The sequence below is a fragment of the Scyliorhinus torazame genome, chromosome 1 (genome assembly GCF_047496885.1).
Source record: "Scyliorhinus torazame isolate Kashiwa2021f chromosome 1, sScyTor2.1, whole genome shotgun sequence".
NCBI lineage: Eukaryota > Metazoa > Chordata > Chondrichthyes > Carcharhiniformes > Scyliorhinidae > Scyliorhinus > Scyliorhinus torazame.
The window spans coordinates 162,101,947-162,115,149 of NC_092707.1; the positions used below are offsets into that span (position 1 = coordinate 162,101,947).

General features: G+C 52.5%; 1 protein-coding gene across 2 annotated transcripts in view; it reads left to right on the top strand.

Moving 5' to 3' along the window:
• Positions 1-7,564, top strand: part of LOC140415823 (fatty acid-binding protein, brain-like) — a 25,662-nt gene extending 18,098 nt beyond the window's left edge. For both annotated transcript variants that reach the window (XM_072501086.1, XM_072501087.1), the window contains exons 3-4: positions 3,879-3,980; positions 4,578-7,564. In XM_072501086.1, the coding sequence (XP_072357187.1) occupies positions 3,879-3,980; positions 4,578-4,634 (159 nt within the window). In that variant the 3' untranslated portion in view covers positions 4,635-7,564. The remainder of the gene's footprint in view (positions 1-3,878; positions 3,981-4,577) is intronic.
• Positions 7,565-13,203: the final 5,639 nt, after the last annotated feature.

The window sequence follows — 13,203 nt, forward strand, 5'->3', positions numbered from 1 at the left end:
CAAACTCTTCTTCTTATACTCTGGGGGGGGGGGGGGGGGGCGTGCTCTTTTGGGCGGTCCTTCGATTTGGGCCTTACTAATTGGGTGATCCCTGATCACTCTGTTCAATTCCTTAGCCAATAAGTGGGCGTGTCCCAAGCGGTCACTGTCCCCATTGTTTGCGTTTCCCTTGAACAGGGGGTGGTGCCGAAATCTCTGGGACTGTCCTGGTTGCTTGCGTACCAGTCCTTTGTTTTGGTGAAGATGGGCCATCAAATGTTAATCGGCCCCATTAAAATGCTAATTGGACAGAGTTTCAATACCGTCTGGACTTCTTGCTTACGAATATGCATTTCAGGCTCTGAGCCTGCTTGAGTCTTGGCTTGTCCATTGTACCCGCCAGGCTTTGCGAGTTTCTCTGTACCTAGTTGGAAGTGGCCATCCCAGATGGCTACAGCACTATTGCTTCACAGCGCCCAAGTTCGATTCCCGGCTTGGGTCATTGTCTATGTGGAATCTGCACATTCTCCCTGTGTCTGCGTGGGTTTCCTCCGGGTGCTCCGGTTTCCTCCTACAAGTCCCAAAAGATGTGCTTTTAGGTGAATTGGACATTCTGAATTCTCCCTCTGTGTACCCGAACAGGTGCCGGAATTTGGCGACTAGAGGCTTTTCACAGTAACTTCATTGCAGTGTTTATATAAGCCTACTTGTGATACTAAAGATTATATTATTATCTGTGAACAGCCTTGGCATTGTGGGAGGTGAGAGGATACCTTGCAAAGACCTGTAGAATCCAGGTCATGTGGTCACACGATTTGCAAATTAATGGAGTGAAACCTCTTATTGACAGGTTCCCAGCTGGCTGGCTGATGCCTTGATGGCCACCTGGGTGCAATCAATGGCACCCAGGATGTGGGGGAACCCTGCAGTTACAGCAGAACTTCTGGCCTGCTCAGCCTGGCGAACATGATCTGTCCTGAAATGTATGAATGTTCTCACACACCCGAACAGTCAATCACCTGCTTAACATAGTTGTATGCAGCTGACTGGGAGACTCTGCAAAGATCACCCATTGACCCCTGGAAAGATCTGGAGGCATAAAAGTTAAGTGCATCAGTGACCTTGAGAGCCATGGGCATTGGGTGACCACTCAAACAAGCGAAGGCTACCTCCATCCCAATCATCTGGCATATGGATGTGACGACTTCGCTTGAAAGTTGGAGCCCCTGCAGCATTGGAGACGGGCTGGCTGGCTTTGTCGGGGGGACAGGACGGAAAGAGGAGCTACTTGACAAATGAACGCATTCCTCCCTGGACGGTTCGCTGTTCAGTGTTCGCTGTAGCAACTGGTTTCCTTGGCGACAGCTGCTACTGGAAGGCGGAGGGCCCCGCGCTCTCATTCCCCCCCCCCGCACCCTATACAGAGCATGCATGTGATCCTTTGCGGGGTCCCGCATCAAGGTGCCAGTACATCCCTTTATTGGGATTTTAAAAATCACGTTGAGGGTTGACTGCACAATCACACGTGTAGACTATCTACATCATCGAAGGCCTGCAGCATTCAAAATTGTATGGTGTGAAGTAATGCAATTTTAAAATGTTTGATAGTTATTCGGGAGGTAGCCGTTGGTCCCATTGTGCTCTCTGGGAATCAGGAATCCATCCTTAATCATTTAAAAACACGTAAATGGGCAATTTAAACCATGCTGCATTGTTCTCTGTGCAGTATTATAGAATTTTTCATTATTAGATTTACTGAATGTTTGAAACCTAATTTGAAAACACCCACTCATGATAATGTACATCTATGTAATAGCGTTAGATTTGCATTTTCCATTCGTGTTTTAGATTTGTGAAATCAAGACCCCCCGCCGGGTCGGAGAATCGCCGGGGGTCGTCGTGAATAGCGCCCCCGCCGTCCTAATTCTCCAGCCCCCCAAAAATCGGCCCGGCGTGAGTCGCGCCGCATGCCTCGGAGAATGGCGGGGTCTGGAGCGACTCAATGGGCGCCGGGGCTGCCCGAATTCTCTGGCCCACGATGGGCCGAAGTCCCGCCCGTCCTTTGCCAGTCCCGCCGGTGTAAATTGGAGTAGGTCCATTACTGGCGGGATCTGGCGGCGCGGGCGGGGAGGGTTCTTGGGGGGGCGCGGGGGGATCTGGCCCCGGGAGGTGCCCCCATGGTGGCCTGGCTCGCGATCGGGGCCCACCAATCCGCGGGCGGGTCTGTGCCGTGGGGGCACTCTTCTGCACCGGAGGCTGTACCGGTCCGCCATTCCCAGTGCGGAAACTAAGCCCTCTGCGCATGCGCAGGGATGACGCCAGCACGCGCTGGCGCTCCCGCACATGCACCAACTCGCGCCGGCCAGCGGAGGCCCTTCGGCGCCGGTTGGCGTGATGCCAAGCCCCTTTCCCGCCGGCCGGCGGGGCGCAAACCACTTTGGGGGCGGGCCTAGCCCCTGAAGGTGCGGAGGATTCCGCACCTTTGGGGTGGCCCGACGCCGGAGTGGTGTCGCCGGGACCCCCTGCCCCGCCGGGTAGGGGAGAATCCCGCCCATGGTATCTGGTGTACTGATTTCTGTTGGAAAAGACTGGCAGCCCTGCTGCACACTGGCAGCTGGATAGTGGCATCTTCTGCGGGGACGTCTTCCTTGCCTTTCCTCCTGGCCCAGAGCACCTGTGATAGTGCCTGTCTTCTGAGGTGATGTCTGCACCCAATTAGCCTCCTCTCTCTTTGTTCCCTGTCTTCCTCGGAGGAGGACGTGATCATTGCTGAGCAGACAAGACCATAAGAAGAGAAGCTAATGGGGCTGATCCATGCCAAAGGGTTGCAAATGTCAGATGTCCTGAAAACTCCAGACTTGGTGCACAAATCTCCAAAGAAAACAGTCAAAATGTTCACAATACTCCAAACTAAACCCTCACCAAACTCTCAATACCTCCTACAAACGAAGCCTGCCATTGCTCCAGCCCCCTTTTATCTTGCCCTTGGATGACAAATGGCAAAAACCGTTTGTCCTCCTGCCCGTGTTGTCTGTGCACTGACCTAAAAATCGCACGAGCAACATAATATTCTGGTCAATTACACTTTAAACCCTCGAAATGAACTTCCTAATTGTCGTCAGGACACATCCGATTCATGCTCACACCTGCTGACCGAAATATTGTAAGTGTGCAGCGGCATCAGGATGCACGCCTAATGTATTCTTCTGTGATTTCCTGTGCTGCCGGGTCAGGTGGCCCACCCTGACAACGTAAAATTCTACCCTTAGAGTAGATACAGAAAGGGGAAATTTACCACCTTGGCGGGGATTCTCCGCCGGCATGATTCTCCGTTATGCCGGCACCCGGGGGTTTCCTGACAGCGTGGGGCTGCCCCACAATGGGCAACCCCATTGACCGGCTGCCGTAACAGAGATGTCCGCCGGCTGGTCAGGGCAGAAATGTGGCATGGCGGGGCGGTGAATCCGGCCCTTGTCTCTGATCATGGGGTAGCCAAGGTCAACTTATGATTTGCTGAACTGAGAATATTTAGCAAAAAATCCAGAAATCATGGCAATACCTTGATAAAGCGGTTTGATTAGAATGGGGTCATTGCTTTTCAATTTAATTTAGATCACAATGAACATTTGTTTAAAAATACTTGTGCGATAAACTAGCCTGATTATTGATCAAAGAAAGAACCTGAGTAAATAAAGGTAAAAGTTATTCCTGTCACAACTACTGTGTGTGCAGTTTTGAGTGTACTTGTATGTGAGTAAGAATTAGGTCCTGAATTAGGTAAGAATTCTGAAGTTTTAAATATTAAGACACTGAGGTTGGCGAACCTTTCTGGTGTGTGGAGGACCAAACCTCCATTTATCAACTGCAGAATAATAATATGCTGACTGTTGTTGTTCCAGACAGTTATATCATTGGAAGGTGAAAAATTGGTCCAGATTCAGAAGTGGGATGGAAAGCAAACAACACTTACCCGAGAAATCAAGGATGACAAACTCATATTGGTACGTTTAAGAAAAGAGAAAGTTTTGCATTTAAATAGCAACTTACTACATTAGGTTTATATTCACTGTCGTGATGAAGCTGGGACATGAATTTCAAGAATGATTGGTGGGGCTAAGCGCCCCTAATTCCATGGGTGAAGCCCCTTCTTTTCAGTCCCAGTGATGTGTTTTAACAACAACCTCTGAACTACAACCTTGCACTTAATGAATTCTGTGCTCATCAAAGTGAACACTGGGAAGCAGAACCCGATGTTAGTATGATGCACTCCAGGTATAGACCGGTTAGAATAAAGCATCCCTTACTAAATTTCAGTGTTCCTGAAATGTTAATCTAGTTCCTAGTGCACAAATATAAAACATTTCCACATTATCCATCCGGTTTGTCTCTATTAGGATTATCAATTTGCAGCCCATTCAGGCCAGTTTTGTTTTGCTGGTTCATGCCCTCTTAACTGAATTGACATGCAAAACTCATTTGCAAGAATTCCTTCTGAGCTGAGAGAAATGCGCTTTATCTAACTTTGCATTTAAGCTGATGTGCACACTCAATTCACCGATTATTGTTTTCTGACAGGTCATATTGTTTTTCTTTTCTAGACTCTTGTCTTAAATGATGTGGTCTCTGTTCGTTCATACGAGAGGGAAAGTAAATGAGGAAGTTCCTTTCTTCAGAGTCTCATGTTATTTGACACATCTCCTTGTGTAACAACTTTACATGAAAAAGAAATGACTGCCTTAAAATATGTGTCCAAATACTGCACCAACTATCGTTTATTATGAATTATGAGATAAGCCTGAAATTGTTTTTCATGACTGCAACTTTCATCACGGGTTTTGGTGGCATGAAAAATGAAATTACATCAGGCCATTTAGCTGAACATTCCCACTAACAGAGTCTATACACTGTGTCCTGTATTCTCCCAATTTATTTACTAATGTCCTTTAGAGAGGGAAACCTGCCATCCTTACCTGATCTGGCCTACATGCGACTCTAATGTATTTGTGTGGTTGACTCTTAAAATGCCCCCTGAACTACACTCAGTTCAAAAGCAATTAGGGATTGACAATAATGCTGGCTCAACTAGTGATACCCTCATCCCTAAAATGAGTAAAATGTATTCTTAAGCCCCAGAACCATTAATACTACTTTCCCAGGACCTTCTCCAGCAAATCCTTTGAAGTAAGATGCTTAAAATTGCAGTCCAATTGTAGGCTGACTGTGATGGGGTTTCATTTCCACCTAGTCCATGAAGTGTGCTGAATAAATTTTTTAAAATGGGACTAAAATATCCATGTGTATACTCAGTAGGCTTACGATGAGGCTGAATGCATAACAGCATCCTACTCAACCCCCCCCCCCCCACCTGCCCTATCCCATTAACCCGTGAACCTAACCTACACATCTTTGGATACCAAGGGGCAATTTCACATGGCTAATCCAGCTAACCTGCACATCTTTGATCTGTGGGAGGAAACCAGAGCACCCAGAGGAAACCCACACAGTGGTTAGCACTGCTGCCTCACAGCGCCGAGGTTCCAGATTCGATAACGGCTCTTGGTCACTGTCCGTGTGGGGTTTGCACATTCTCCCTGTGTTTCTGTGGGTTTAGCCCCCACAACACAAAGATGTGCAGCGTAGGTGGATTGGCCACAATAAATTGTCCCTTTACTGGAAAAAATGAATTGGGTACTCGAAATTTTTTTCAAAAGTCAGCGAACCCACTTGGTCCTCTTCCCCCCCCCCCCCCCCCCACCTTCAAATCCAAATCATCCCCCTCACTCATTGGCAATGAGGCCCCTTTTGTCGCTTGACACACATTCTCGAGTCGGGAACAGATGGAGGCGGATCTGGGCGGGGTGCGGTTAGTGGCGTGAAGCGGACTGGAGATTGTCACTTCCTTGTTGAGTGCCGAAGGGTCACAGACTTCGGTGCTGACCCCCAGTAGTAGATCAATCTCCACAGTCTTCATTTTGGACTCTGCATCTTCATCGTCAAGGGGAACAACTCTTGGGTTTCCCATAGGCTGAGTCAGAGGTAGTTGCAACGGGCATCAAGGACGTGTCTCTGCTGAAATTGCCTTTGCTGGAGTGGATTCCCTGCTTTTTAGGTGGTCTAGGTATTTGTTCATGGTCTTTCCTTTGACTTTGTAAGAAACCGGGCCAGTCTTTTCCAGCATGACTCCTTGGATCCATAGGGAACCATCTCCAAAGTTCTGCACAGAGATGGCAGTTCATATCCTGAGGTCCTTTCAGGTCTTCGAGTGTCATAATTGTTTTGTTGGGTCTTCTGCTTTGACTCAAACTCCGCCCCCCCCCCCCCCCCCCCCCCCCTCCAAAGTTGGGAAGTAGTAGGTTGAGCCTGGTGCGTAGCCGTTGTCCCATTAACAATTCCCCTGGTGCGACTCCCATATAGTGTGGTGTGATTCTATAATCGAAGATGAAGTGGCCAATTTCATATCCAGGGAACCAGCAGGCTGTTTCTTCATTCCAGTTTTGAATGTTTGAATTGCCAGGCCATTAGACGATGAATTTTACGGTGCAGTTCAGATGTGTGTAATTCCATCAGGATTGGGCACTGACCTGGACGGGAGACACTCCCCACAGGAAGATGCTATCTTCTATACTCAGCTCTAGTCATTTAGTGAGAAAGGACTTCATGTCATCTGTGGGGTGTGTTCAGATTCCACCACTGAGGATCGTATGGTGCGATTTTGCCAGTGTGGGGTCCTTACAGGTCCACACTTGACTCTGCTTCGCGAATACTGGCAAGGTACCCAGGAGTTTCAAGGTCATAACTTCCAAAACTGGCAGCGAGGGGCTGAGCTTGTGGACAGCGGGAGGTGACCTTGCATCTGTGTTGCCAATGTGTATTCATGGGCGGTGCTCGAGAGAGTATTCATAGGCTGCTCACAATAATGCCCAACATTGGATCCTAGCAGGGCGATAGGGGGAATCACTTTATCCGCTTTGAAAAGGCCCAGCAAGGGTTTATAGTCTTCACTGTTGTGAAATGTCAGCCGTAGACATGGATGGAATTTCTTCACCCCAAAATAACAATCAATTCTTCCTTTTCGATCTGAAAATAGCGTCTTTCCACATCAGCCAAGGTTCTGGATGCATATGCTATAGGTTTCTCTCTGTCATCGTCTCATCAATTGGAAAGTACTGCTCCTACTCCATATTGGGTTTCATCACATGTTAATACCAGTTCTCTCGTGGGGTCGGAATGAGCCAGGATGTTTGATGCTAGTAATTGCTGCTTCACCTTCGCGAAGGTGTCATTCTGCGGCCCTGCCACAGCCACTTTTGGTGTTCTATTTAACAGTACATGCAAGGGTAACAATAAAGTGGCCAAGCTTGGGGCACATTTCTCATAGTTTACGAGGCCTAGAAAAGATATTAATTCTGTCGTATTTTGCGGAGTTGGTGCCTCTTTGGTGGCCTTAGTTTTATTTTCCCTGCGGTGTAGGCCTCTTTTATTGACTCAGTACCTGAGGCAGGTCACTTTGCCTACATGGAACACATTTTTCTTGTTTGAGACAGACACTTGCATCAATAAATTGTCTCAAAACCTCTTCTATGTATACATGGTCCTTGTAATTATTAAGTCCTCTAAGTATACTGCCTCCTGAAGTAGCCCTTGAGAATGTTCTCCATTACATGTTGAAAAATGGCACATGCTGATGAGACTGAACAGCAGAGTGTATATTCGTATAAATCCTTATGGGTGTTAATCGTCACATACTTCCTGGATGAGTCACCTAGTTCTAACTGGAAGTAGGCATGGCTCCTATCTAGTTTGGTGAAGGTTTGATCACCTGCCAGTTTGGCACATAGATCTTCTATGCTTGGTCTGGGGTATCGATCTAAACGGGGCTGGGGTGCGGGAGTGGTGGGGTGGAGAGTGGGGGCTGGAGTGCGGGAGTGGTGGGGTGGGGGCTGGGGTGCATGAATGATGGGGTGACGAGGGGGGCTGGGGTGCATTAATGATGGGGTGGGGGCTGGGGTGCATGAATGATGGGGTGGGGGCTGGGGTGCATGAATGATGAGGTGGAGAGTGGGGGCTGGGGTGGGGATTTGGGTGCGGGAGTAATGGGTGGAGAGTGGGGGCCGGGGTGGGACTGGGATGCGGGAGTGGTGGGGCAGAGTCGGGGCTGGGTGGAGAGTAGGGACTGGGATGCACAAGTGGTGGGCTGGGGGTTGGGGTGCGGGATTGGTGGGGGCTGGGTGCGTGAATAGTGGGGTGGAGAGTGAGGGCTGGGGTGGAGAGTGGGGACGGGTGCAGGAGTAGTGGGGTGGGGGCTGGGGTGCAGGAGTGGTGGGGTGGAGAGTGGGGGCTGGGGTGCGGGAGTAGAGGGGTGGAGAGTGTGGGCTGATGTGCGGGAGTAGGGTAGGGGTACCAATACGGCTGGTGGTACTCTGAAGAACCACGAGCCACAGTGGGTGGTCAGTGGGCTGCGCAGCTAGATGGCTGCCTTGCAGGCCGCTGTCTAGACACCGCCGAATCGGCATTCTCCGGACACCCAAAAATGGCAGAATCGTGGCGCCCAGCCCGGAAATACAGTATTCATCTCATTATTCATTGTGACGACCTATTCTCTGGGGCCTCAGCGATTCTGTGCCTCAGATCGGCCGAATTCCAGATGGCGTGTTTCTAACGTGGAATAAAAAATCGTGAACCTGGCCTGCTGGCTGAGAGAGGAGGTAGGAAGTGGCATGTTGGAACTGTGTGCTCCCGGATCGGACACTGGCTGTGCTTCCTGCGGGGGGAGGGCCCTGCCAGGGAGGGGGAGGGGGGCGGAAAGGCGGGGGGAAAGGCCGGGAGCCCCCGACAGGACAAGATCGGTGCCCAGGCACCGAGTGCCATTACGGCGGTCACCCACCCCGGCCCCTGGGTGCCTGCAGAGGAAACGCCCCGACCACCTCACCCAACTGGCGACACCCACCGGGGACTATCCAGGCCTCACTGACGGCAGCCCCCGGTGAGGGCAGTGCCATTTAACGGTGCCCCTTTGCAGCAGGAACGGGCGCCAGGACGGGGGCTCGGGTTGGGGAGCATGCGTGGTTGTGGGTGGTTACCAGGGGCCACCGTTCAGCCCATGGTTCCTGTTTGGACACGGGTGTATGCGCCATGATTACATGTTTTTCTTCCACCCCCTGCAGATAATTACGGCATTCGGTCATCAACCTGCGATGTTGGCCGCCGTGGTGATGGTCTCTGCCCTGCATGCAGCCCTGTGGCAGCGTGAGCGGGAGCGGCTCAGAGAGGAGGCGGAGGCTGCAGCAGAGGAGCGGGCGGCAGAGGGGCAGGTGACAGCCGCTCAGGCTGGAGGGCCGACCGCCCAACAGGCCAAGGAGGAGGAGGTGGTGCCAAGGAGGTGCCGGATGAGGTCACGTGTCTACCATGACCGCATGTCCTTTGAGGACCTTCCCGACTGGGCATGCAAGAGGAGGCTGCAGATGAGCAGGGAGACAGTGAGACACATCTGCATGGTGACAGTCGGGTTGAACTTTTACGCGACGGGGTCTTTCCAGTTGCCGAGTGGGGACCTGTCCGGCATCTTCCAGACATCGGTGCACAGGTGCATCCGCATCGTCACGGACGCCCTGTATGCCCAGGTGGATCGGTACATCCAGTACCCTGTGAACTGTGACCATCAGGATGCCCAGGCAGTGGGGTTCGCTGCCATCGCTGGGATGCCCCGGGTGCAGGGGGTCATCGATTGGGTGCATGTCACCCTACTGCCACCCTTCACCAACAGGAAGGGGTACCAGTCCATGAACATTCAGGTGATCTGTGACCACCAGTTGAGGATCCTGCACATCTGCGCCCGATTCCCGGGCAGTGTGCATGACTCGCTCATGTTAGCACAATCTGTGATGTCCGGCATGTTCGAGGCCCCCCTCCCCCAACTCCCGGCTGCGGGGCTGGTTGCTGGGCGACAGGGGTTAGGGTTACCCGTTGCGGTCGTGGCTGATGACGCCTATACGGAGGCCACAGACCGACGCAAAGAACTGTTACGATGATGCCCAGTGTGCGACCAGGGGTGTTGTCAAGAGGTGCTTCGGGGTCCTGAAAATGCGCTTCAGGTGCCTGGACCGCTCTGGAGAGGCCCTCCAGTACGAGGCAAGGAAGGTTGCCCGCATCGTGGTGGTCTGCTGCATCCTCCACAATATAGCCCAGCACAGGGGCGATGTGCTGGAGGAGGATGAGGAGGAAGTGCAGGCCTCGTCAGACAAGGAAGATGAGGGGGAGGGGGGACAATGTGCGGGACATGAGGGCTGGCCAGGCACGCAATGCCATCGCCAGAGCCAACCCGCACAGGACACACTCATTGAGTCACGTTTCACAGACTAGGGGGGGGGAGGGGGTTCGCTGGCCAGGGGCACGGACACCACCATATCACACCCCTTCACCTCCAACACAATCGAACACCCTCACCTCCCACACCATCGAACACCCTCATCTCTGTTATGGGTCAGAGTTTAGAGAACCCAAAAGTATCATGGAGTTCACCTGATCCACAACTTTTAATAGATTGTGGTATGGGGAGCACACGGCCCACTATAGAGGTGTGGTACAGCAGAAATGGAAAAGTATTTTTTAAAACAAAACAATGTTTATTCTATGAACTCAAGTTAACCTTTTTAAAACAAACAGTGAATATCTTAGCAACCATTAATTCAAAGATAACCCCCAAAGTATACAACACTAAGTAATCCTTTAAGCTGTCCCTTTAACATCCAAAAGACTTAACAACGTTTAAACAGAAGCACATCAGGGCTTACATTCAATACTGAAAACATTTAAATTTCTGAATTCACCAAATGATCAAGAGATCGTCCTTCATGGCAGAGAGATCAACAGTACAGCTGTTTTGGCTGACTTCAGCTGCAACACACTCAAATACAAAACCAAAAAGGCAGACACACCCAAGCTTTTCTCAAAGTGAAACTAAAAAGCAGAACCAGAGCTCAGCTCCACCCACACTCTGACATCACTGCAGTAACATGAGCTGACATCAGTGCAGTAACATGAGCAGCCAAACATTTCTTCAAGGTACCTTTCTTAAACACCCATTTCTTAAAGATACTCTCACATGACACCTCCCACACCACCAAAACACCCGCATGCACACCCCTCTGTTATATATACCTGTGGCCCTATGAGCATGGGGAAATTGGGTTGGCAGTGACAGCGGGTCTGGTCCATGGGATGGATGATGATGACAGTCCGCTCTGCGATGTGCTCCATGCTCCACATCATTAGACAATGTCTGACTCATGCCCACAGTAGCACCTTCCACTTGGGTGATCCCTGCATGCGACCTGGCCAGTCCCATCACACGGTCCTGTCGAATAGCTGGGGAAGGGGTGATGGGGATGGTTGGGGGAAGTGGCTACACGGTCCACCCACTGGGCCTCACTCGTCAACCACCCCTCACTCCCATTGGCCATCACTGACCACTCCACACCCATCAGACAGAGCACAGAGGCTGGTTTTAATGGTGGGAACATGTGTTTCTTTTGAACAAATATATAGAGTCTGTGCCCTAGCCCCTATATCTAAGTGTGCCTTGGACCCATGCCAACTTAACTGGTGTCTAACTTTCTTGCCTTACAGGCCCTACCACTACATCTTTGTGGTTCCCCAGATTGCACAGCAGGAGTGGAGGCGGACCGCTGTGACTCCTGCCCTGCGTCGAGAGTCCCCGTTGGTGCACATTTCCTGTGGTGGCCCGGCCTGCATGGGCTCGGCTGCTCCTTGGGTGGCGTGGTGCCACCCTGTTCTTCCTGATGCCCACCAGATGCACCGGGGTGGGGGGGGGGGGGGAGGGGGAGTCCGAGGTGCTGCGGTGTTCTGACACCTCTCCTGCAGGAGTCACCGGCACGGGCCCCAGCACCTCCTCCTCCATCGGGATGCCCGATGGCCCCTGGGCTTCACCATGGGACGTGGGTGCGAGCAGAGCCATCCCCCGAGGCTCCCCCGCCACTTGGCGCTGCCAATCTTGGAGGCCCTCTCTGGTGTCGACAAGGGTCTGAACTTTAGCGGCCATGGAGCAAGGTAGTGGCCCATCTCCATCTGGGACCGCAAAACATCACTTTGCAACTGTGCCACGACCCTGAGGGTCTGTGCCACAGCAGCCAGTGAGTGGGCTGTGTCACTCATGGTGTGGGCCACGTCCCTCAGAGTGTGGGCCACATCGGCCAGTGAATGGGCCACCTATTTCTGGGACTCGATCACCTCCTTCTGTCTCTGCGCCACGTCGGCCTGCACCTGGGCATTGCCGCCGACGCTCTCAGCAATGGCCACCTGTGACTGGGCCACACTGAGGAGCATTGCTGCAATCTACAGCTGGCTCCGGCACATGGTTGCCTGTGAGAGGGCAGCCCTGTCCTGGGCCTCAGCCCCCGCCTGCACAGAATGCCTCAGGCCAGGCAACCGCTGACCCATGTCCGACACTGTCACCGGCATGTATGATTAGACAGCCGGACTGAGTCGTGATGTGTTGAGGGCTGAGGTGTGGGGTGCTGGGGTGTGGGGTGATAGGGGTTGGAGTATGGGGTGAGGGGGGTTGGGGTGGGCACTCATTTGTTGTGAGGAACCGCGACCAGGCAGGGGATCTCACTTCTTTGTACGCCGCCGACTTCCGCCTCGGCGACCTCCCTCACCTCCGGGCCGCAGACCACGGCCTGTGCCCTCTGCTCTGCCATGGTTAGGAGCCGCAGGTCTAGTGGTCCCCTTCCGGTCTTCTCCCGCTCCAGGCGGTTGTGCGTGGCCTTGTCCTGGGGGGGGAGGGCAAACACAAACGGCAGTCTTAGACAGTCCGGCGCATGCAGACATGGGGTTGGGTAGTTGATGGCATCAGTGGCCAGGGCAACTGGCCATTGCGACTGGCATGGGTGCTGGCATGTAGGAAGGTGGGGGTCCAGCCGGTTCCTGGTCACGTGTGTGGGGTCTAGGGTGCTTGGTGCCAAGGGCATAGCGCTGGGTACTCGCCCTGGCCGCCCTGAGGAGGTTTTGCAGTTTTTTTCTGCACTGGTCTCCAGTCCAGGCCACCTCGCCGACGGCGGCTCCCACCTCCGCCTCGGCACGGCGAACGGTGGCACCTGAGGACCTCCCTCCCGGGCCGGGGTACAGCACCAGCCTCCTTTCCTCCACTGAGTCAATGCGGGTCTCCAGTTCCACGTCACGGAAGCACAGCGCTGCTCTCTTTGCGGC